General features: G+C 45.8%; 1 protein-coding gene across 1 annotated transcript in view; it reads left to right on the forward strand.

Moving 5' to 3' along the window:
* The first annotated feature begins 11,430 nt into the window (after positions 1 to 11,430).
* Positions 11,431 to 25,783, forward strand: part of NRDC (nardilysin convertase) — an 86,268-nt gene continuing 71,915 nt past the window's right edge. Inside the window, 2 exon segments of the mRNA XM_044001929.1 lie at positions 11,431 to 11,713; positions 11,716 to 11,993. Of these exon segments, the coding sequence (XP_043857864.1) occupies positions 11,588 to 11,713; positions 11,716 to 11,993 (404 nt within the window). The 5' untranslated portion in view covers positions 11,431 to 11,587.

The raw sequence follows: 25,783 nt of genomic DNA on the forward strand, positions 1-25,783 counted from the left end.
TGATGGTGTTTGACACTGATCCTCACTCCTTTCTGGGTTTTGGTGACACCTCCATCTCCTGGTTCTCTTCCTCCATTCCTGACTGTTCCTTCTCAGTAGCCTTTACTGGATTTCCATCCATTTTACCTTCTCTAACTATGGATATCCTGGACCCTCTTCAATTCTCTCACTTGATGGTCTTAGCTCCCATGGCTTCAATGATCATCATGATTCTGATGATGCTGACATCTGTGTGTCCAGTCTCTTGGGTTCCACTCCTGCTTCACCAGCTACCTGATGCACAATTCAAACCAGTTGTCCCCTGGACATCTGAAACTTTTCCCCCAAACCCTCTCCTCCGAATAGCTTGCCTTTTTCTGTTGGGGATACCACCATCCTTCCAGTTACAACCTTGAAACCAATTTCAATTCTTCAGTCCTTTACCGCATACATCCACTCAGTTGTAGTTACTTCTGCCTTGTGAGAAAATAATGGGTTTTGAAATACCCAGGGGCCTCCCCTGTTGTAGGGGATTATATTAAGATTGATTGGGGAGAAATAGGTGGCACAGTGGATAGAGCACTGGCCCTGGATTCAGGAGGACCTGAGTTAAAATCTGACCTCAGACACTTAACACTTACTAAGCTGTGCGACTTCGACTTTGGGCAAGTCACTTAACCCCCATTGCCTCACCAAAAAAAAAAAAAAAGATTGATTGGATTGACTTTGCTGATTGACTCACTTGAAATTGACTTGATTGAAACCACACCTACCTGAGAGTCTGGCTCTCAGGAGGTGTGTTCTCTGAACTCTGACCTCCACACGTTCTGCTCATGGACCACCCTCAAGTCCAATGAACCAATGGATTTGGGTGATGCTAGCCAATTAGCTTGAAGCAGTGTGTAAGGACCGCCTCTCATTGGGAGGCAAAAGGAAGCTTTCAGACAGGGAGAGAGACTTCCTTTTAGTGGCCTAAGACTTGTAGGTGAAGGCGCCTTTTTCTTTCTTCTTCCCTAGATCCTAGCAAGGCTTTCCTAACTTTCAGGGCAACGTGCTCTATCTTTACTAATACCTAATATGCTTTAATAAATGCTTAATGCCCCCAAACTGGTGCTAAAGCTTCTAATTTATAAGTAGCAATATATTAGAAACCCCAGCTAATTTTCCCCAAACTTGGGACAGAAATAAGGTGACCACATAAAGTTTTACTCACCACAGCCTCCAAAACATCTCTCACATTTGTCCCCTTCTCTCCACTGTCATCACAACCACCTTAGTTCCATCTTTTGCCTGTACTATTGGTGTCCTTAGCTCAAGTCTCTCCTCACTTTAATCTATCATCCAAACAGCTTCCAAAGTGATACTTCTAGAGCACAGCTCTAAATCACTCCTCTGTTCGGTAAAGCCCTAATGGCTCCCTATTACCTCTAGACAAAATACAAGTTCTTTGGTTTAATACTGAAAGCTCTTCACAACCTGCTTCCAACCCGAGGTTCCAGCCTTATTATACATCACTCCTCTCCCTGTACTCCATACAAACTGGCTTTCTTGATGCTCTTCCCACATGATAATACATCTCTCTCCCATGCCTGGAATGTACACCTTTCTCACCTCCATTTCTTGGAACTCCTTGTTTCCTTCCTTGAGTGCCTCTTTCTCTCCCCGAGGCATTTCATAAACACACTCCCACCAGGTCCTAGTGTTTCCCCTTGAATCCTCCCCCTAAATCTTGTATGTATTTTGTTTTGTTTTGTTTTTGGTGAGACAATTGGGGTTAAGTGACTTGCCCAGGGTCACACAGCTAGTGTCAAGTGTCTGAGGCAGATTTGAACTCAGGTCCTTCTGAATACATGGCCAGTGCTCTATTCACTGTGCCACCTAGCTGCCCCACCTTGTATGCATTTTGCAAGTGTTTATATGTCTGTGTTCTTCTCCTTGGTAGAATGGAAGCTTCTGGGGGGCAGGGGCTTTTCACTTGTCCCTTGTACAGTGTGTCCACATAATAGATATTTGATAAAGAAATGCTCCATTGATTGACTGGTCATTGCAGGGTTGCACACAATTTTCTGATGCCTAAGGTGGCTATGCCATTGCTGCCCCCTGGTGTCTACTTCTTCTAGGCCAAGCATTCCATCTCTCCATTAAATTATTCCTATCAAGTAGGGGCAGCTAGGTGGCACCATAGTGCATAGAGGGCTAGGCCTGGAGTCAGGAAGATTCATCTTTCTGAATTCAAACCCAACCTCAGATACTTACTGGCTGTGTGACTCTGGACAGGTCACTTCACGATTTAAGCCTCAGTTTTCTCATCTATAAAATGAGCTGGAGAAAGAAATGGCAAACCACTCCAGTATCTTTGCTAAGAAATACCAAAATGGAGTCATGAAGAGTCAGATACAACTAGAATGACTGAACAAGCAGAGAAAACGTTGAATTACAGGATTTCAGAGGTGGGGGCAGCTTGAGAACATAGCATGTCAGATAACAGATCATAAATAGGTTTAGATCTGGGAAGGGGCTTACAACAAAGGGTAATCTGAAAGCCAGAGCTAGACCAGGTTTTCTGTTCTTTCAATTACATTCCATTTATCCCAATAAATTTTTAAATTACCTTCAGAGTACAGTGCTCTGTATGTGATACAAGGTTCAGAGATGGTGAGGACTCTGCCCTCCTGAGAGGCAGGGTCAGAAGAACCTTAGTCTCAGAATGAAGCATGACTTGCCTATTGCCATGTCCAACTCAAGCTGTGTAATCTTGGGCAAGCCATTTAACTTCTAAGCCTCAGTTTCCTTATCTGTAAAATTGGGAATAATGCCAGCAGCAGCAGCAGCCACCCCACAAGGCTCCTGGAAAGACCAAATGAGATAACATCTGGAAAAGGTGCCATAACACTTGGAGCTCTGTCTACTGGTCAGCTAGGATGATTTCAAGGCTTATAAGGTAGTAGGGGAGAATTATGTCTGGCCACAGAAATCACCAGCATTTCTATATATTAATAACAAAGTCCAGCAAGAAGAGACAGAGAAATTCCATTTACAATAACTTCAGTTTGGAAGTCTACCTGCCAAGACAAACCCCTGGAAATACATACACACAATTACCAAACACTTTTCACACAAATACAGAACCTAAGCAATTGGAGAAATGTGAATTGCTCATGGGTAGGCCAAGGCAATACAATAAAAATGACAATTCTACCTAAATTACTTATTTGGTGCCATACTAATCAAATTATTTTGCCCAATAAAGTATTTTATAATGCAGAGCACTGCACTCCAAAGGTAATTTAAAAAAGTTTATTGTGGCAAATGGAATTTAATTGAAAGAGCAGAAAACCTGAGTTCTAATTCTGGTTTTCAGGCTATTTTTTGTTGAAAGCCCCTTCCCTACCAAAAAAATAATTTTATAGAGCTATAAAAACTAACACATTTCATCGGGAAGAACAAAGGGTCAAGAATATCAGGAGAATTAATACAAAATGTGAAGAAAAGTGGCAGAGCAGCTGTTCAGTTGTTTCAGTCATGTATGACACTTTATGACCCAATTTGGGGTCTTCTTGGTAAAGATACTGAGTGGTTTGCCATTTCCTTCTCCAGTGGAACCTTTTGTCAGAACGCTCCACTATGACCTGTCTGCCTTAGACGACCCTGCACAGAGATGATCACTGTTTCATTGAGGTATATGAGTCCCTCCTCCATGACAGGCAGCGATCCAGTAGAGTGGAGTTACTTAAAGGAAATCCTTACTAAGCCAGTGTCGTGAGGCCAGTTAGCTGAGGGAAATTCAGGTATTTGGTTTTAGCCATTGCACTAGACTTTGGGGGCTATTTGTCTGAAGTACCCTGGATGCCTTTTCCCCACTGGCCAAATGCAATATATGGATATTCACAAGTTCGGCGGCAGCAGCAGCAGCAGCAGCAGACTGCATGCTGATGAGTGTGCTTGGAGTCAGCTAGGTGGCGCAGTGGATAGAGCGCCTGCCCTGGACTCTGGAGGACCTTAACATTTAACACTTAACACTTACTAGCTATGTGACTCTGGGCAAGTCACTTAACCCCAATTGCCTCACCAAAAAAAAAAAAAAAGAATATTAAAAGGCCAGAGTTTTACTTTGGAGAAGCAGAAGTCAATAGGAGTGGAGCGGAAGGGAAAGCAGCAGGGAGGGCTGGCTTCATGTTATGCACCATAAACAAAGTGCTCGGCAGTCCAGGAGTAGGATTGGAGAGGAGAGCAGCACAAAGGGTGGGGGCTACCTAAGGAAGGTCTGGCTGAAGGTGAGGAGGCAGGAGATCTTAGGGTAGGGGTGGCAGACTGTGGTATCAAGGCTGAATATAGGGGCAAGCAAAGCAAACGGGGAAGCTGGACCTGGGAAAGGATGGGCCAAGGGACAGGAAGTCACATCAGATCTCCAAACTGTGCAGGTGGCACCTTGCCAGGAGATGATGAACAGTCACGTCAGACCATGCTGGTGTATGGCTACAGGGGGACGGAGACAGTCATTAGAATGAAGGATTCTGGGAGACCTCTCAGTCATATGGCCAGAGCAATCACTGATAGCAATACTGAAATAGATGAGCAGCATGGTAGGGGTAGAGAGGAGGACTGTGGGAGGGCACTGATGTCATTGAGAAAGTCTAGGGAGCGATCTCAAGGGCAATAGATGAAAACAACAAGAAAGAAGAGAAAAGGCCATATGGACTAATTTTATTCTAGGAGATTCAAGTAGGGCCACTAGGTGGCGCAGTGGGTAGAGTCCCAGGTTTGGAACCAGAAAGACTCATCTGAATTCAAATAAGACCTCAGACGGTTACCCTGGGCAAGAGACTTGACCTTGTTTGCCTTAGTTTCCTCAACTGTCAAATGAGCTGGAGAAGGAAATGGTGAAACACTTCCCCATCTTTTCTAAGAAAACCCCAGATGGGGTCAGGAGAGGTGGACATGACTGAACCTAATTTCCCCAAGGCCAACTGCCCCGCCCAACATTAATCTGGCCCCTCTGTCATTATCACTGATGGCACGTTGCATTGTTACTTAACCATTTCATATGTAGGTGTCTAGTCACTCCAAATAAGTTGTTAGCTACTACATGGACTGTATTTTATATTCTTCTGGCTGTTGTTGTTGTCTTGTTTGACTCCTCATGACCCCATTTGGGGCTTTTCTTGGCAGTTGGACATTTCCTTCTCCAGCTTGCTTGTCAGCATTCGGGAATGATTATGATGGTACCTAGCATTTATATAGTCCTTTAAAGTTTGCAAAATGCTTTGCGTATATTATCTCATTTGATCCTCATAAAAACCCAGTGATGAAGGGGCTGTCCAGTATTCTCACTCTACAGATGAGGAAACAGGCCAAGAGGTGCCTGAGCCAGCATTTGAACTCAGGCCTTCCTGACTCCAAGTCAAGCGCTTAATTTACCATGCCATCTATTGGATCAACAAGATGGATGAATTCATGTGAGAGGCCTGGGCTTTGAGGACAGGCCCATCAGTTTGGCATGGCCCTTAGGAGAGCTAATGAAGCCTTTAAAGGCACACAGCCCTGCTCAGACCACATCGGCACATGCCAGTGCTTTAAGAATGACATCATCAAGCCAGACAACGTCCAGGGGAGGGCAAGCAGGACAGTGAAGGGCCTTCAGCCTATACCATCTGAGGAATGATCAAAGGAAGGTGCTGGGGGCAGCTAGGTGGTACAGTGGATAAAGCACCAGCCCTGGATTCAGGAGGACCTGAGTTCAAATCTGGCCTCACACTTGATACTAGCTGTGTGACCCTGGGCAAGTCACTTAACCCTCTTTGCCCTACCAAAAAAAAAAAAGGAAGGTGATGGCCATATTCAACTACTAGAAAGGATCACATGTGGAAGAGGGACCCAGAGGACAGAACCAGGACCCAGGGAGCCAATTTAGGCTTGAAGGCATGACAAATTTCCCAACAGTGAGAGCTATCCCAGAGGGGTGTAGACTGGCTCAGGAGGTGGTGGGCACTCCTCAGGAAGGCTAGACAACTACTTGTTGGGCTGTTTCAAAGTGGATCCCTGTCTACCTACAGATACCTGGATCTCTGAGATCCCTTTGAATGTCATCTTGCCATTCCACATGGGTGGGGTATGAAAGCTTGGCCTAAAACCTAGATGAAATCTAGGGATGGAATTAGTGGTAGGGAGAGAATGTAGTATGACCCTTCCCACCCCACCCAGCATCACCAGAGGGAAGGGTGGGAAACTGGAGAGTCTGCCTCTGCAGCCCAGGAGGTTAAGGTTCCCAGCAAGCTCAGAGACTGTGTCTTCTGGGACATTCGAGTTTGTATAGGGCTGGAAGGGACCATAGATGCCAACCAAATCCAGCCCCCTTATTTTACAGATGAAGAAACTGAAGCTAACAGGGATTAAATGATTTTTCCAAGGTCACCCAGGGACTGTGTGACAGAGATGGGACTTGAACCCGAAACTTCTGATTCTAAATCCTAGACTCTTTCCCCTATACCATACCGGTTCCCTCATAAACTCAAGTGTAAAAGGGGTCAAGGAAAAGGGGAAAGGACATTTTCCTGAGTGGCTGCCCCCAGTATTGGTGCCATCTCTCCACCAGCTGGAGCCCCTCTCTGAGGGTTTGGGAGCAGTGGCTAGGAACTGCAGGTCTTCACCTGGGCAGCTAGTTGAACTTTCTCTCCTAGTTGGAAGAGGCTTCACCTAATCCATCCTGGCTCCTCTCACCTACAGCAGACATCTGGGCCTGCTACAGACACATCTGGCTCTTGGAGTCAGCCAAACTCATCTCCTTCCTAATAACCTTTCCTTGTAAACAATCCCTTGCCTGGGGTGTCCTCTTCCCTACTCACATTTGTCATAGCGCTTTAAGGTTTACAGAGCATTAGTGCAGCGTACACTGTGATGTAGATGGTGGAGTGATGTTCCAGAAGAACAGACGCTGTGGGAAGTTCAGTGACAAAAGAAGACCTGTCAATTCTCTGGCCCTCAGTTTCCCCCTCTGAAAAAGGAGGGGTTTGGGCTGGATGGTGCCTTTGAGCTTCCAGATGAGTCTATAATGCCCCCATGAGTCAGACCTGGGTCTTCTGTCCCCAACCAAGCCCAGGGTTTTCCCCACTACATGCGTTCCTGCCTTCAGAGCCCTGCTTATGATTCTCATCGATGAAGCTTTCACCCAGTAATTTGTTTTGTTTTATTGTTCGGTCATTTCAGTCAAGTCCAACTCTTGTGATCCCATTTGGGGTTTTCTTGGCAAAGATACTGGAGTGGTTTGCCATTTACTCCTCCAGCTCATTTTACAGATGAGAATACTGAAGCAAACGGATCAAGTGACTAGCCCAGGGTCACACAGCTGATAAGTAGCTGAGGCCAAATTTGAACTCAGGGTTCTCACTACAGGCCCAGCACTCTATCCACTGTGCCACCTGACTGCCCAGACTCTCTTTGTGCTACTGTCACAGGGAAGTAGGTGGCATGGGGGTCCTTAGGTATTCTTCTTTAAAGAAATACAACTCTCACACACAATCCAATTAGAATAAAATATTCTTTTATTTGGGCTCTTAGAGAAAGTCAAAGAGGGAAGTCAAAGACTTCTCCTCAAGGGGAGGAGATGGCTTAGAAACATGATTCTGAGTCACCTTACTCAACTGGAAGGGAGGCCAAAGCCTTTATAAGAGTACAGACTGGGGGGGGGGGGGAGACGACAAATGGGGTGACCACCTGACAATGGAAAGTTCCCTTGGGGGTGGGAGAAGCTGGAATGAGGGGTGGTGGTCCTGACTTCTGGAGTTATCTCTGTTCCCAGGCACAGATCAGGCTTATCTGCCTTACTGCTTAGGTGTGTTGTCCTTTAGCTTCTCAAGGAGAGTTACCCCAGACCTACATCACTACTATAATTGGTTAAGTTTTTATGAGCTGTGTGACTGGGCACATCATTTAACTTCTCACAGACTCAAGTTTCCTCATCTGTAAAATGGGAATATTTAATAGCACCCATATCTTAAGGTTGTGGTGAGCATCAAGTGATTGATCAAAGGCTTTGCAAACTTAGAGCGTTATAGAAATGCTAACTATTATTGCTATTATTAGTAGTACTAATAACAATGCTCTGAGCATAATGGCTGGGGAGGTTGTTGACACAGAGATTTTTTACTAGCATGATCACCTTTGAAGTCTACCTGTAATGCCTCTCCTTTCCCAGCATGTCCATAAATCAGACACTTCGATGACTGAAGGCATAGGATCTCAGTCCAGAGGCGAGGCCATGTGGTGCAGGGGCCGTTGGGGTGCTCTGGATTTGGGAGTCAGGAAGACCTGGGTTGAAGTTCTTCCTCAGACCCTTTTGCACATGTGGTCTCTTCTCTGGGCCTCTGTTTCCTTGTCTGTGAACTGAGGGGGTTGGACTCCTGACCCCTAAGGTCCCTTCCAGTTCTAGAATGACGATCCTGTCAGCTTATGAATGAATGATATATTTATTAAGCACTTACGGTATACTAAGTGCTGGGGCTACAAAGAGAAAAGTAAAATAATCCTTGCCTTCAAAGGCCTCACATTTTAATAGGATGGTAGAGAGCCTGGCAAACTTTTGGTGGTTGTTAGGTCCTTTTTAGTCTTGTCCAACTCTTCCTGACCCCATTTAAGGTTTTCTTGGCAAAGATACTGGAATGGTTTGCCATTTCCTTCTTCAGCTCATTTGACAGATCAGGAAACTGTTGAGGAACTCAAGTTTACAAACCAGGGGCTGGCTCTTCCTCAGAGATAAGAGCAAAGGAGAAGACCAGGGAAGACACAGAGAGGTTTTGGATCGTAGAGTAGAAGAGATATAGAAACTCAGGGTGTCCAGCCTCCATTTTGGGGGTACCATAGGAGGTGACTTCTCTGCTCACATTCCTAACTGTATTCCTTCCCTGACCCACTTTGGAGGTGTTCATCCTAGCCCAGTGCACAGTATTTGGGTGAGGTGGCTGCCCCAGTTTGTAGGTGTGTCACATCTTTCCCCCTTATGGCCTTCCCCCCATCTCAAACCCTTTATGTGGAGGATTCCGACTCTCTCAATCAACCCAGATTTATCAATTTGAGTAATCCTTGGTGCTTCCCTTTTCCTCCTCCCTCACATTCCTCCTCAACAATAAGAGAATATGAATATTCTACCCTCCTGGGAAGGTGACTCAAGGGTCCAATAAACATTTTTTTTTTTTTGCAGGGCAGTTGGGGTTAAGTGACTTGCCCAGGGTCACACAGCTAGTGTTAAGTGTCTGAGGCTGGATTTGAACTCAGGCCCTCCTGAATCCAGGGCCGGTGCTCTATCCACTGCGGCCACCTAGCTGCCCCGCAATAAACATTTAATGAATGCATTCTGGGTTGAGGAGAATGGGGGCTTGAGGAGATGAAAAGGGAGCTTGGGAAGGTAACTTTCTGGGGAGAAGTGGAATTGAAAAGGGTGGTAGCTGGGCCCCCTTCCTCTCTCTCCCCTTCATTCATCTTCTCTATCCTTTCCCTTTCCTTCCTTCCCTGGCATAGATGATGCTGTGATGGAGCTGGCTAACACAGGCGATCATCCAGTGCCTATGCCGGGACATGGGCTCTAAAAGGGTCACTTACCTGGGGTGAGCTGACAGCTCCTAGCAAAAACTGCAGATTTCTGGAAAACATGAGCCAACCGACCTGCTTGAAATGTCTCCAGATGACAGCGGTTTCAGTATACATTAGTGGGGACCTGAAGGACTCACACCTGAAGTGTGCAGCCCTCTGCCTGCCCTAGATCAGATCACTTTAACTGAGGATCAGGCAGCAGCTGCTGAGCAGGTCGCCTAAAAGGCCGATGCATGTTTGAAGAAACACGAAACAAGATACAAGCAGCCAGAGAAGCCATGAAGAATGAATGAGTTCTTCAGCACAAAGACTTTTGTTTTTACCTACAGCCATGTTTCATAGGAGCTGAGATGGGTGGGATGGGACTTAGCCAACTTCCATGCTTGGCTTCCACAAAATGAAGCTGTGCTGAGCTTTGGTTGGATATTATATGTGTATGTCCACATAGGCACCCACATGCACATGCCTAGGTGTACACACAAACAGGTATGCATGTGTATATCTATACAAGTATAGGTAAAGATGCGCATGCCTATACATGCATGCAGGTATGTAGTAGGATTTCTGCTGCTGGGGGTGGGGTCCCTTGGAACTTCACCTTCATTCCCTCACTTCCTCTCCAATGGGCTCCACTGGGTGCAGGGATGGGGGTGGGGGTGGGGATAAGCTCAGAATCCAGGATCACCCTCCTCGGGAGCAGACGTGAGGGGCTGGCTTGACACCCTTTGACAGTCTCTTGTTCTCAATGTTGTTAAACTGTTGTTGACTTTTTGACTTTTAAATATACAACACTCTTAACCAAAGAGGACGGTGCTGGGGCGGGGGGCAGTTGTTCCCCGTGGGGGGGGATGGCTCCTTCGGGTGTTACTGGGGACCCCGAAGAGTCCTGAGCCCTCTCGTCTCTTTGTGGGTGTCTCCTGTGATAGATGTTGGGGTGTCACGATAGATAATTAGAGGCTTTCTCCTTCAGGGACTTGTCTCCAATGTGGACCTTACAGTGACTGTAAGGAAGCTCTGTGAGGGATAGGGGGAGGTGGAGGTCAGGAGGGGGTGCATTCGGACAGGGGTGGGGGGGAGGGAGCCTGAGCAAAGACGTGGAGAGGGGAAATGGGGTGTGTGTGTGTGTGTGTGTGTGTGTGTGTGTGTGTGTGTGTGGCCTACTTGAGACCCTGCGCAGTTCGGGATCCTTTGCTCTCAGCCTCGTGTCCCACTCGCCACGCCCGCACCTCCACCCCCGTGCCCTTACGAGAAAGTACGTCCTCCCGGGCCCACGTGGGCACTTCGCGCCAAATGGAGCAGGGAGGGAAGGAGTACGCTCGGGGGCGGGGCCAAACGACCGTTTCCCTCAGCAGCTGCTTCCGGCTCACGCTTGACTTCCGGCCCCGGTGGACCGAGAAAGGTCTCCGAAAAATTGGCGAAGTGGGCCTCCCTCTGCTGAGTCACTGGAGAGAGGAGGAGAGGGGGGAGGAGTAGAGGAACCAGTCCGCCGCCGATTGGGGCAGGCAGTCTTGGCCAATGAATTGAAAGCTGGGGTGGGTGCCGATCAACCCCGCCCTGTGCTCGTCTCCCCGAGAGTGAGGGGCGGTGGGTGGGGCCGTACATAGCTTCAGAGCTGGAGCCCGAGGCGCCGCAACAAACCCCGCCTCCGTGCGGATGGCGTCACAGTCCCCTCGTGCCCCGCCCACGCGCCGGCTCTCCCGGCGGTCTGTGCGGCCCCGCCCCTCCCCCCGGGGGGCTCGCCGGCGGCCGTGGAGGCCGGCCACGCGCCCCCCTACCCCGCCAGCCGCCCTGTGATTGGCCAAGTCGATGCGCGTGACGCAGTCTTTGGCTGTGATTGGCCCAGGCCGGCCGCTGCCCTCCCCCGCGGGTGGGGGAGGGGGTTCCGGCCTGTCGGTCCAGCGGCGGCAGCACCAGCTCCGGCCGCCGCCGCGTCCGCCGCGTTCCGAGCCACCGCGGGCCATCAGGAGCAGCGGAAGCGGAGGCGGGCCTTGCGGGCGGGGGATGTCCGAGGCGCGCTCCCCGGTGGATGCTGAGGAGAGCCGCCGTCGCCGCCTGGAGGACGTGGTGCCGTGAGGCCGGGCCGCCTTCGCCGCCGCCGCCCGGCGCCCCGAGAAGCGGGAGCCGGAGGCCGGGGCCCGCCGGACCCCGAGCCGGAGCCAGAGCCGCGCCGCCGCCGCCGCCGCCGCCGCTGCTCCGGGCCCCTGCGCCAGTCCCGCCGCCGGTCTTACTATGCCGGGCAGGAACAAGGCCAAGTACACCTGCAGCTGCCCGGACCTGCAGCCCGGCGCACAGGAGGCAGGCGAGAGCGGCCGGGCTGCCCGCCTGGCAGCAGACGAGTCCGAGGAGGAGGGGGGAGGCCGCCGGGGAGGTCCGCTCAGCAACGTTGGGGACCCTGCCATCGTCAAGTCTCCCAGCGACCCCAAGCAGTACCGGTGAGGCCCGGGGGGGAAACCGAGGCCGGCTGGGAGCGGGGGGAGGGACCCGGGAAGTCGCAGGCGGAGGCGCTGTCCAGCCTCACAGCCTCCTCGCTGCCCCGGAGAGCTTGGAACGTCCGCGCCTCGAGGCTGCACGGATCTCCCCATTCATTGTCTTGGGGTTCCCCGTCTGGCCTCTTGTTGGCGCCTAATGAATGCTTGTCTATCGTTGACTGACCGGTCCGTGCGCGCCTTGAGCTGCGTCTTCCTAATCCCAGCTGTTTTACTTGGACCTGGTTCGGACCCGATGTGTGCCCGACGAATGGAATCAAAGGCGGGGAACTGTCGTGGTCCATCCCTCTCTAGTTTGGTCCTGGCGTCCAGCGCCGTGTGTGTGTGTACGTGATATATCTGTGCATATATATAGATATATATATGGAGGTACGGCTGCTTCAAAGAATGCTGGCTGAAGCCAATTGAAGGAAAAATATAGCCTCTGACTTTGCTTCCCAGTGCCTGCCATATTGCTGCTGGTAACTGTACAGGCATAGACCCCTTCATCAATTAGTGCTGAATAGATTGAGTTTGGACCCCAGATCTACTCCAGGCCTGGAACTCTGCTCTTGATGTTAGCCCATGCTGCCTGAGAAAGTCCATTGCCCCTCCCTCCTCCTCTTCTGAACCTTGGTTCTTCCCCTGGGGAGCTGGGCAGGAGGTGACTAGTTTTTCTAATAACACAGGCTGTTCTACAGAGGTGGAAGGTCCCTGAAGGTCCTCTGGTCCAACCATCTTTTGCAGAGAGAGGGAAAGAAGTCGTTTATTTTTATTTTTATTTTTTTTGCAGGGCAATGCCCAGAGTCACACAGCTAGTGTCAAGTGTCTGAGGCTGGATTTGAACCCAGGTCTCCTGAATCCAGGGCCAGTGCTTTATCCATTGTGCCACTTAGCTGCCCCAGAAGCAGTCATTTATTAAGTTCCTACCATGTGCCAGGCAGTGTAAACAAGTGCTTTAAAAGCAGCTCATTTGATGCTCACAACAACCCTGGGAAGTAGGTGCTATTATTATCCCCATGTTACAGTGTAGGAAACTGAGGCAGACAGAATTTAAGTGACTTGCCCAGGGGTCACAGCTAGTAAGTGTTAGAGTCTGGATTTGAACTCAGGTCTTCCTGACTCGAGGCCCAGCCCTGTAAGCACTGATGCTCCCTCTTGCTGCCCCTAGTGAGGAAGAAATTAGCCAGAACTCACCCAGTGTTAGTAATAGGGACAGGATTTGACCCCAGGTCTTCTGACTCACTGTTTGCCTTGCCCTAACCTCTGCCTGAAGGGTCAGTGCACTTCTTAGGTGGAGGTTTGAGACAGCCAATGTTGGAGAGCATCTTGTTTAACTCTTTTAATGGAGCTGGAACCTGAGCCCCAGAGAGAAGGGACTTGCCCCAAAGAATCAGGAACATTAATGGGAGAGCTTAGAACCATGGTCTCTCAGAGTTCAATGTTTCACTAAAATTTATGACTTAAAAAAAAATGGTATAAGCTTTGAGTCATCAGTGTTTGGTGATGTCCTGCTTTCATACCCCCATTTTGGATATGGAACTAAGTATTGTCTTCAATTATATACCCTCCTCTGCCCTTATCAATGGGAAGAAAAAAAGGTTAGGCTTTGGAGTCAGAAGATTCAACTGGATTCACTAATACTTGGGCAAGTCACAGAATGACAGAATTTGAGAAAGGGCCCAGGCCATAGCTGGAAGGAATCTTCTGTCTAGCAAACAGATTGGAGCCAGGGGTTGTTATAGACTTCCCCAATGACATGCAAGCTATTTGAGGACAGGGGCGATCTCATTTGTGCCTTTGTTATCCCCCTTTTGGGTAGCTGGTACCTTGTAAGTGCTTGATCAATAGAAGCACAAGACAGTGTAAATTGGATAAAGCAACAGAAGGAAGGGCGATCAAGAGAAGCTTCCTGGGGGGGTGGATTTTCGCAGGGACTTGAAGGAAGCCAAGGAGGCAGAGAGGAGGAGGAGAGAATTCTAGACAGGGAGGACAGGTAGTTTCACTGCCTGGAGTGGGAAGACCGAGTGTCTTGTTCAAGAGTTTAGCGTCACTGGATGGTAGAGCACATGAGAGGGGGTTGTAAGAGAGTAGGAAGGCCTGGATGGGGGGCAGAAAGTTAAAAAGGGCTTTGAACACCAACCAACAGATTTTTGTATTTGATCCTGAAGGTGATAGGGAGCCACTGGAGTTTATTGAATGAGGGGGGAGGGCTCACATGGTAATACTTGATCTTGAGGAAGATCACTTTCACAGCTGAGTAGAGGATGGACTGGAACAGTGGGAGACTGACCGCAGGCTGTCGTGGTCATTAATGTGTGAAGTGATGAGAACGTGCACCTACCAGGGTGGTGGTAGTGTCAGAGGAGAGAAGGGGACAAATGTGAGATCTGTTACAAAGGTAAAATGAACAGTCCTTGGCAACAGATTGGTTTTGGGGTGTGTGTGTAAGAGAGGGTGAGGAGTCCGGAATGATACACGTATGTATTGAGCCTCGGTGGCTGGGAGGATGGTGGTATCCTTGACACTAACAAGGAAGTTAGGAGGAGTTGAAGACTAGGGCGGAAAGATGATGAGTTCAGTTTGGGGACATAGGAGTTTAAGATATCTACAGGACATCCAGTTTGAGATGTGCAACAGGCAGTTGGAAATGGGAGTCTTTGGGCCAATAGAGAGTTTAAGACTGCATAACCAGAGAATCCGTGGTAAGTGAATGCAGGGGAGCAGGTTTTACCAAGTGACAATAGAGGGAGAAGAGAAGAGATGCCACAACTGAGCCCAGTGGCACTCTCAAATACTGTAATACTCAGAGTTAATGAGTGTAACCTGGACCAAGATGCAGTGAAGGAAAGGTCAGATTGGAAGAGAGTTAGAAAAGAGTAGTGTCCTGAAAACCTAGAGAGAAGACCGTATTGAGGAAAAGAGTGTGATGGGTAGTACCAAAGTCTGCAGAGAGGTCAAGAAGGATGAGGATTGAAAAATGGTTTTTAGATTTGGCAGTTAAGAGATTATTAGTAACTTTGGAGAGAGTAGTTTCAGTGGAATGATGTCAGAAGCCAGACCATATAGAATTAAGAACAGAGTGAAAAGAAAGTGGAGGCAGCAATTGGAGCTGGCCTTCTTGAGGAGAGTTTAGCCACAAGAGGTACAAGAGCTTTGGGAAGATAACCCAGATAGATGGATCAAGAGAGGATTTTTTTTTGAGGATGAGAGAGACATGGACATGTTTATAGACAGTAAGGAAGCAGTAAATAAACATGGGAAATTGAATATAAATAAGACAATGAGAAGGTTAGGGGGGCAATCTGCTGGGGAAAATAAGATGAAATGGGATGACCTTTGCCTGTAAAAGGTTAGCTTTGGGAAAGAGAAGGGTTCCCTCTTTATGTGAGAACAAGGGTGAAGGAGGACATAGTGGCAGAAGGATGTGAGAGGATGATGAGAGAATAGTAAGGTCTTGCTGATTATCCTCAATTTTTTTTTTAGTGAAATATGAGACAAGGTTCTCAGCCAACAGCATATGGAGGAGAGGTAGAAGATTTTAGGAGGATGAAAAATGTGTTGGAAAAGCCCCTGTTGTGGGTGGGATAGTGAGTCAATTGGAGAGACGGAAAGAATTGCCTTGTTCTCTCCTCCTATTTGCCTTTGAGTTGGAAGGGACCCCAGGTCGAAGCTTTGCAATATCCCTGATGTCGTAGCCAGCCTATCAAACTACACTGCTCATTTCTTTAAAAGTCCTATAGAGGAGGTGGATGCTATCAGCCAGAAAATCTTGATGAGGATGGAATTTGAATCCATGATGGCCCAGCCAGTGAATCAGCAGTCCATACCCTGGCCCTTCTGTCAGTTTGTCTGCCATTTTTGTATAGATGTAAGCTTTTGGGGTAACTTGGTACTTAAGCACAAAATTGATTCTTTAGGATACTGTTTTGTTAGGCAACAAAGTTGTCGTGGATGAAGGATGAAGCCCTCTGGAAAATTGTATCAACACCATGTTCAGCACTGTGTTATTAGGTGGGCCCTTTTTAGAGAAATAGGATGATGGGGCAGTATGCTGTATGGAAAGAGACCTGGATTTTGAGGAAGAGAGCCTCAGTTTGACTCCTGGCCACGTGAACCATGGGCCTGTAAAATGAGGGAGTTTGGACTGGGGATAAAGCCAGTGAAAGAAATGCTCCATTTTGTTTGTTTCTACCTAAATGTGGTATCTCAAAACAGCATTCGGCACTACAAATGTGGCTTGATCAAGGCAGAGTAGAGTGGAACTATGACTGCCCTCATCATAAATGTAATGTCTTAAGAACCTAGCTAGTCTGTCTAAAATACCTAATGAGTGGTCGCCAATAAATTATAAGCTTTAGCAAGAGTTAGGCTTTTAAGCATTTATTAAGGAGAATAAGAATTTGGTAAAGAGAGAAAGGCCTACATTCATCTATCTATTAAAGGGAGAGCGCATTTCTAGCTCCGATCTCCCCGGAGTCCACAGGAAAAGAGAGCAAGACAGAGCACCAGGCTCCGCCTTCTTTCTCCCACCAGCAAACATCACTTCCTCATGCCAAAGAAAAGGCATGGTCTTGCCCTCAGAGATGGTCACCTCAAGGTGGAGCTTTTCTACCGTAAGTCTCCAGCAGGTGGCGTCATTCCAGTTGTTACACTACTCTTAGCCCTGTGCTGTTGAACATTTTTATCAAGTTCTTGGATAGCAGGCTTGTCAATTTTGCCATTTTACCCAGAAAACTTACTCATTCTAGGACCCCAGATTCTTTCCTTCCTTCCTTCCTTCCTTCCTTCCTTCCTTCCTTCCTTCCTTCCTTCCTTCCTTCCTTTCTTTTTGTGAGGCAATTGGGGTTAAGTGACTTGCCCAGGGTCACACAGCTAGTAAGTGTTAAGTGTCTGAGGCTGGATTTGAACTCAGGTCCTCCTGACTCCAGGGCCAGTGCTCTATCCACTGCGCCACCTAGCTGCCCCCCAGATTCTTTTCTAAAGAATGTAGAACTTTACATTTTGCCTTATTAAATGTCATCATCTTGATTTGGCCCATCATTTGTGCCTGTCAAAAGCTCTTATCGCCCTTTTACTATTGTCTCTCCCACCTAGAGGGACTCTGAAGTCCCTTCCAGCTCTAGGTCTTTGATTTGTGATTCTGTGATAATTGGACACTGACTCTTTGATTCTAGTCATTCATTCAGTATCCACAAGAATAGCCTGAAACTGTAAAATACTTTGCTAAAATATAAGTATGACATTTTGATATATGATATATAGTACAGCATTTTCCTGATCTGTCAGTCTAGTTGTCCTGTCAAAAAGGAAAGGAGGTTAATCTGTTATGACCTGTTCTTGAAAAAAACATTTAGACTTTTAGTGAATACTGTTTCTCTTACTAAATGCTCACATGCCCTCCCTTTAATAATGCATTCTAGAATTTTGCCTGGACTATGAATCAAGCCCCAAGTGTTCTGTACTTTGTAGCATCTACCCACTTCCCTTTTATGAAAGCTGGGCCAACTCTTGCCCTTCTCCAGTGTTGTGGTACCTCTTTGGTTGTCCTAGATTTTCAGAGGTCACTGATAGCATCTCAACAGGTATTTCCCAAGAATGCAAGAGTTTCCACCCTGGGCTGTGTTTAGTGCCAGGGGTTACCAGAAGCTTGTCAAAAGGATATCAGAAATGTTTGATAAATTACCATATTGTCCTTTTGAAATTAATTTCTTTAAACTCTAGGATGTTTCCTTTCATATTGAAGAAGGAAGGAGTCTGGGAAAGTATTGAAGGCAAGGAGCCTAGGGACTGAGAAAGGTTGGAACACCCTAGTATAGTTAGCCAGTGATGTGCTGGACTTGGAATAAGAAGGGTCTTAATTTGAGTTCTACCTTTGACTTTGTGACCATGCTCAGGTCACATCACCTCTCTAACTTCAGTTTCCTCATTTATAAAAAGATGGCAAGTAAAACCTATAGTAACTAAATCACAGGATAGTTGTCAGGCTTAAGTGAAATAATGTCAGTAAACGCTTGGCTAGCTGGCAAATGCTCACTAAATGCCCGCTGTAATTACTGCTAAAGGCTGCAGTTCATCTGGGTTTGGTGACTTAATTCACTGGAGCTACATGTTGCCAGACCAGCTCTTCAGTAACATTTGTTCATTTAATCAGATACTATCTTTTTGTATTTAAATATCTTACTTGCTTATATTTTATCTTCCCATTTAGATAATAACCTCAGTGAGGACCACAGCCATGTCTTCTGCTTACTTTGTATTCCCCAGAATAAGTAGAATGCCAGCCTTGTAGTAGGTGTTCAGTAAAGACTTGCTGAATAAATGAGTAAGTAATTGAATACTTCAGAGATATTAGATGCAGTACTTTCTCACAAGGAGCTTAATCTGAGCAAAGAGATCAGGCTTGGGCCCATGAATCCAGTGCCAAAGTGGGTTAGTGAGATCAATTGGGAGAGAAAAGCTTGAGAGGACTATGGGAGGAGTCCAGGAAGGCTTCTTGTCATTTGGAAAGGTGAAAAGTAAGATAGAGAGGGCATTTTAGGCATTAGGAAGAGATTGAGTAAATGTGTGAGGCCTGGTGTATTTGGAGAAGTTAGTGCTTTTATATTGGGAGTTGGTTGGATATAGTAGGCTCTGATTATCACATCTCAGGAGTACTGGAATGAGAGCTTTGGATTTGCTTCTGTAAGCAATGAATAGTCAATGTATGTCTTGCACGGGGAGGTATCATGATGAAAATAATTCATGAAGGTTGTTTCAGTTGTATGCAGCTCTTGGTAACCTTGTTTGAGGTTTTCTTGGCAAAGACACTGGAGGGGTTTGCCATTTCCTTCTCCAGCTCATTTTACAGATGAGGAAACTGAGGCAAACAGGGTGGAGGGAAGTTTCTGAAGCTGGATTTGAACTTGTGAAGATGACTTCCTGATTCCGAGCCCAGTGCTCTACCTACTGCACCACCTAGCTGCCCTTATGAAGGTCGATCTGGCCAAAATGAGCAGTGGTATAAATGGAGGAGGGAGACCTGAGGCAGGGAGACCAGTTAGGACACAATTGCAGTCTCTAGGCTCGTGACTTGGGGCAGTCCTAGTTTTCCCCCACTTGTCACATTTTCCCTTTGCCTTCATTAGAAAATAGGTTTGGTACACTAAATTAACAATTTTCTTTTAAATAAACCTAAATGTTGATAGCCTTTTCATGTCTTCTAAATAGGAAAATTAACACCTATGCTGAGTTACAGGCTCAGAATTATATGGGAACCTAATGCTTGTGCCAGTGGCAAACTTCTGCTTTTCCAGTCCTCTAGGAGGATGAAGCTAAAACATCTGGTCATAACAGCTGTTCGGCAGGTTGGGAGGTGTAATTCTTTCTTTCTTTCTTTTTTTTTTTGAGGCAGTTGGGGTTAAGTGACTTGCCCAGGGTCACATAGCTAGTGTTAAGTGTCTGAGGCTGGATTTGAACTCAGGTCCTCCTGAATCCAGGGCCGGTGCTCTATCCACTGCGCCATCTAGCTGCCTGGGAGGTGTAATTATTAAAGAAGGTCACAGGTGATTTCTAGATCTCCTGTCAGCTCTCTAAGGGGCCCTGGGGCCAAATTGACCTCCAGGGGAGGTCCTTTGGAGCAGATCCCATTCATTCCCTACTTTGTGCAGACATCTTTGGGATTGAATCAGAATGAGATTGACCTCCAGGGGTTGGAAACAATATGTTGCTGCTTGTCATAACGTGTTTTTCCAGTACTGTTGGTAGATTCCTCCACTAAATCACTAAGGGATGTTGTCATGGCACAGGGTGACTGAGTTCAGAGGGATGCTATCATCTCTAGGTTGGAGGCTCCTAGTTGATGGTCTTTTTTGGTCATAACAACTACTTAAACCAGGTACTTCGATGTAGATGGTTTTGAAGTTCAGCAGTGGGGGAAACTACTCCCTACATGGATCAAATTCTGGATCCTTGAGTAAATTGATAGGAATGCCCTTATCCTCTGACCTGGTTCTACCGCTGACCAACAGTACACCTTTACCTGTTGACTAGCAAGGGTCATGGAAGTCTGTGTGGATCACAGAATAGTCACTTTTTTGTGTAGATTTATAGTCAGTAGGGATGTGCAGCCGTAGGGAAGGGGCCATATCTGTGAGAAGCTTCCTTAACAGATGCTGTGGGAGATCCTGAGCAGCTCATGGGTCTTGAGCAAGCAGAGTGATTGTTCCTCGTTGCATTAACATGGAAAATGAACATGGGTCTATTAGTCTTTGGGGTTCCATGACCGTACTTCACTTTCTTTACTGTTCTCTGATATGTCTCGCCTTGCGGTCAGAGGAACAGCCATCACACAGCTGAGTGGTTTGTATTTCTGTCTAGATACACAATATTTTCCTGGACTCTGGTTGTGAGTTATTATCCCATACATTTTCATTTGAGAATCCTAACTGGTATGCCTAAAGTTTTCATAGCCGTAAAACATTCAATTAAGGCAGGCATTAATCTATAATGAATTCATCACAAGTCTAGCAGAGTTAGGAAAAGAACCCTAGACACTTCTACTAAGTAACACTGTACTGAGCGCATACCAGATAAGTAGATCAGAAATCTAGTTGCTTGAAAGAATGTCATCCTAATGATTTATTTTGATCCTAAATTGAAAATGAAATTTGAGGAATGATTCCGGTTTGGTATTCCTTTCACATGAGACTCTTATGACCCATTTCTTTGACTTGCAACTGGTTGTCCCCTCTGCTTGAGCGTAGCCTGACTGATTCTTGTCCAGGGCAGAGCACTCTTCCCTCACTTCTGTGTCTTAGACTCAGCTCAGATGATGTCTCCTCCATGTCAAGCCTTTCCTGAGCCCTCAACTACTAAATACCATTTCTTCCCAAATGACTTGGTCTTTTATTTTAAATATAATCTGTATATTACATGTTGTCTTCCCTGATAGAACATAAGCCCTGTCAGGGTAGGGATTGTTTCATTTTTATCTTTGTATTCTTAGTGCCTTACATATATTAGGTGTTTTTTTTGATAATTGATCAATGATGCTGTTTTCTAAGAACTTGCAAACAAGCTGGTACCAGACTTCTTTGACCTTTGCTAGGCTGGACATGAGAAAACAGAATCCCTGTCTGTCCCCAGACCTTTCAGCCACTCCATCTGGGTGGGAGTGGTCTGAGTCCTCTGCCAGAAGGCTCAGAAGGCTCCTGTCTGTGCTATCATGAGACATAAGAATAGCCTTTATTAAGGATTGTTATTAAAGACTTTAAAGCAGTTTATGATGTTAACAGTAATTCATGTTTATATAACATAAACAGCTCTCCTTACTCTAACTCTGTGAGGTAGGTAATGGTGATAATAGCATTATTCCCATTTTCAGATGAGGGAACTGAGGTTTAAAGAAATAGTTGCTAACTTATAGGTAGTAAATTATACTTCTCCCATTGAGGCAGTCAGTCAGTCAACGTTAAGGACCTACTATGTGCCAGACACTGTGCTAAGCACTGGTGAGACAAGAAGAGGCAAAAGATAGTCCCTTCTTGGGGGCAGCTAGGTGGCAGAGTGGATAAAGCACTGTCCCTGGATTCAGGAGGACCTCAGTTCAAACCTGACCTCAGACACTTGACACTCACTAGCTGTGTGACCCTGGACAAGTCACTTAGCCCTCATTGCCCCAGGGGAAAAAAAGATAGTCCCTTCCTACAAGGAGCTCTCAATTGAATGAGGGAGACAACAAGGAAATAGATATGTATGGACAAGCTATATACACAGGCTAAAAAGGAAATAATTAAAAGAGGAAAGACACTAGATTTAAGAGGGGTTGGGAAAGTCTTCCTGTAGAAGATGGGATTTTAGTTGGGACTTAAAGGAAGCCAGGCAGAGATGAGGAGGGAGGGAGAACATTCCAGGCGAGGAGAACAGCCCAGAGCCAAGAGATGGAGTGTCTTGTTCATGGGACAGCCAGGAGGCCCATGAAGACAGAATATGGGTAGCTCAGTGGTGTAGTGGGAAGTCAGGAAAACGTCAGTTCAAATCCAGCCTCAGACACTTACTAGTTGTGTGACTCTGGGCAAGTCCTGTTTATCTTAGTTTCCTCATCTGTAAAATGAACTGGAGAAGGGAATGTTGAACCATTGCAGTATTTGTGCCAAGAAGACCCCAAATGGGATCATAAAGAGTCAGACAGAAACACCTGAACAACAACAAAGAAGACAGCATATGGGGTTTGGTGCTGTAGCTCAAACTCATTTGCACTGTTAGGAAGCAGTAGAAACTGAAAAGGGTGCTAGAGGCTTTAGGCAAAGGGGATGTTTAGTAGAGACAGTTACCTGGCATAGAGGTTAGAGTATTAAAGTTGGGGCCCAGAAGACCTGAGTTCGAATTCTGCCTCAGACACTTAGTAGTTAAGTCACTTAACCTTTCTTAGCTTCAGGTTTTGGTTTTTTGTTTTGTTTTTTTTTTTTGCGGGTCAATGGGGGTTAAGTGACTTGCCCAGGGTCACACAGCTAGTTAAGTGTCAAGTGTCTGAGGCCGGATTTGAACTCAGGTACTCCTGAATCCAGGGCCGGTGCTTTATCCACTGCGCCACCTAGCCACCCCCCAGTTTTCTTAATTTAAAAAATTAGGGCATCTATTTCCCAGGGTGGTTCTCAGGATAAAAGTTGATAATAAAAAGTGCTAGCAAATAATAAAGTGCCAAGTAATATCAACTATTATTCTGTATTCTTATTAGTAACATTCTTAATCATCAATATTTCCACAATGAGAAATGGATTAAAATGTGAAGGTTTGTATCTGCTTGCATTTTGTTGTTGTTGTTAATAGCTAATAGGACATTTCTGTGGGTATCTTGTTTGAGTCATGTTTTATGGTTTTCTGCCCACACTGTAAAGCTGGCTGCCATGTTCCCCTCCTCTTTTTTTGGTGCCAAGTTTAGTCTTTTTTTTTTTTAAGTTTAGTCTTGAAACAGATTTCTTGTTATTATCAGTCATATTCTTCTCACACTTATTTTAGAAAACTCATTGAGAAGTTTGGTTCTAGTACTGAATCTAAACATAAAGTAAGATAAACCCAGGTTTTAGTGAATTGTTTGCTTTATGCTGGCGTGAATATTCTGTAGAATAAGACATGTTATAAATTAGTGCTTCAAAAGATCCTTCATTTAATCATTCTGGGTACCCTTCAACTACACAGGCTATACTTCCTCTGTGCCTTCAATATTTTCTTGAGTTAGTGTGGCTGAAATAATTCATCAGCCTGCACTGAGAAGAAACATGTGGTCATCTGTGGGGCTTATCTTTAAAGTTGGGTAGGACCTCTTGGAGCACATGCACTGTTGGTATAGCTTTTGAGAATCCACAGTGGCATATGAGGTGAGATGATGATGCATTGGGGTAGGATTTCAGTAGACATTCAGTGGAATAGGGTTACTAGCCCTACAGGGTAGGAGTCACTTTCTAATAACACCTAATAACCCCCTAATTCCCAAATTCAGTGACCTTTTATCCTTATGTTCTTTTATATCTGACCTTTGACACTATCTCTTCTTTATTTTTATTTTTATCTCTGTTTAGAATTTTATTTTCCAAATTACATGTAAAAACAAATTTTGACATCAATTTTTTATTTTTATTTTATTTTATTTTTTGTGGGGCAATGGGGGTTAAGTGACTTGCCCAGGGTCACACAGCTAGTAAGTGTCAAGTGTCTGAGGCCGGATTTGAACTCAGGTACTCCTGAATCCAGGGCCAGTGCTTTATCCCCTGCGCCACCTAGCCGCCCCCGACATCAATTTTTTAAAACTTTGTGTTCCACTTCTCTCCCTCCCTCCCTTCCTACCCCCCACCCCCAAGAACTCAAGCAGTTCAATATGCTATACATGAGTAGTCATGGAAAACATCTCTATATTAGCCAGATTGTGAGAGAAAACAGACAAAAACAAAACTTCAGATTAAGAAACTATCAAAAAAAATTATGCTTCAATCTGTTTTCAGATACCATCACTTCTTTCTCTGTAGATGGGTTGCAATTTTCATAAGTCCTTCAGTCATATTGTATCGTTGCATTGCTGATAATAACCACATCCTTCCCAGCACATCATCTTACATTGTTGCTGTTCTTTTGTATACAATGCATTTCACTCTGTTTCAGTTCATGTAGGTCTTTCCAGGTTTCTCTGATAGAATCCTGTTCATCATAACCTTTATTACAGTACCTTAAACTTGACAAAGAATTTTCTTCACAATAACCCAGCAAAGTAGGTACCATACATTTTGCCATTATAATCAATCACCATAACTATTTCCCTCCATCTTATTCCCTTCTGTGATGTTTACTATCTAAATGTATGGTCACCCTAAATTAGAAGCTTTAGCACCAGTCTTTCGGCATTAAGCCTTTTTTAAAAAAATTTTTTTATTTGTTTAACAATGAGGGTTAAGTCACTTGCCCAGGGTCACACAGCTACTAAGTGTCAAGTGTCTGAGGCCAGATTTGAACTCAGGTTCTTCTGAATCCAGGGCCCATGCTTTATCCACTGTGCCCCCTAGCTGCCCCCCGCATTAAGCATTTATTAAAGAATACTAGGTATTAGTAGAAAGAGAACAGAGGTTCTCTTTCTCTGGAGTTCAGAAAGTTAGGAAAAGGCCTATCTAACCTAGAATTCCAGCCTGGTCTGGTTCTTCAAGTCCTCCACCAGGAGCCTGCTTCAACCACAAACTGCTCCAGCAAACTGAGTATAGAAGCTTTTTATAGGTCCAGAGCAGAGGCAGTCCTTACACACTGCTTCAAGGTTAGCGTCATACAAATCCATTGGTTCACTGGACTTGAAGGTGGTCTCCTGTTGAGTTCAAAGTCCTTAGCTTCTGAGAACAATACCTTCTTAAGGGCCGGCTAGGTGTGTGCCAAATCCCATTATTTTCTCACACTTTCCATGATATTTATTCTATTTTCCATCTTCTTTTACCCTATTCCTCCTCAAAAGTGTTTGGCTTCAGACTGCCCCCTCCCCCTCTTTGCCCTCCCTTCTTTCACCCTTCCCTCCTTATCCTCTTCCCCTCCTACTTTCCTGCAGGGTTAGATAGATTACTCCTCCCAATTGGGTGTGTATGTTATTACCTCCTTGAGCCAACTCTGATGAGATTAAGGTCTTTGAGCTAATTCTGTGTTCTAAATTTTCTTCCTCCCTCCCTCCTCAACCTTCCCTATGAAATCAAGCAATTCAATATAAGTTATACATGTGCAGTTAGACTATCTCTTCTTGAAATTTTCCCCTTATATATCCCCCTTTTCCTTCTCTGATCACTTTTCTGTTTCCTTCTTGGGTTTTCTTGCTCTTTCCATTTTCCAAAAGTAAGTGTTCCCTGAAGTTCTGCTTCTTTACTTCTCTCTCTCTCTCTCTCTCTCTCTCTCTCTCTCTCTCTTTTTTTTTAGTGAGGCAATTGGGGTTAAGTGACTTGCCCAGGGTCACACAGCTAGTAAGTGTGTGTTAAGTGTCTGAGGCCGGATTTGAACTCAGGGACTCCTGACTCCAGGGCTGGTGCTCTATCCACTGCGCCACCTAGCTGCCCCTTACTTCTCTCTTTATATTGGGTGATCTTATCCACTGTCATGGCTCCAATGAACCATCTTTCTGTAGATAACTCTTAAATCTCTATCTCCATCTCTTATGTCTCTCCATGTTTTCTAATCATACATTTGCAATGTCCTGTTGATGTTTTTACCTGGATTTCCTGCAAATATCTTAACATATCTAAAACTGAAGTTGTCCTCCA

The sequence above is a fragment of the Dromiciops gliroides genome, chromosome 4 (assembly GCF_019393635.1).
Source record: "Dromiciops gliroides isolate mDroGli1 chromosome 4, mDroGli1.pri, whole genome shotgun sequence".
Classification (NCBI taxonomy): domain Eukaryota; kingdom Metazoa; phylum Chordata; class Mammalia; order Microbiotheria; family Microbiotheriidae; genus Dromiciops; species Dromiciops gliroides.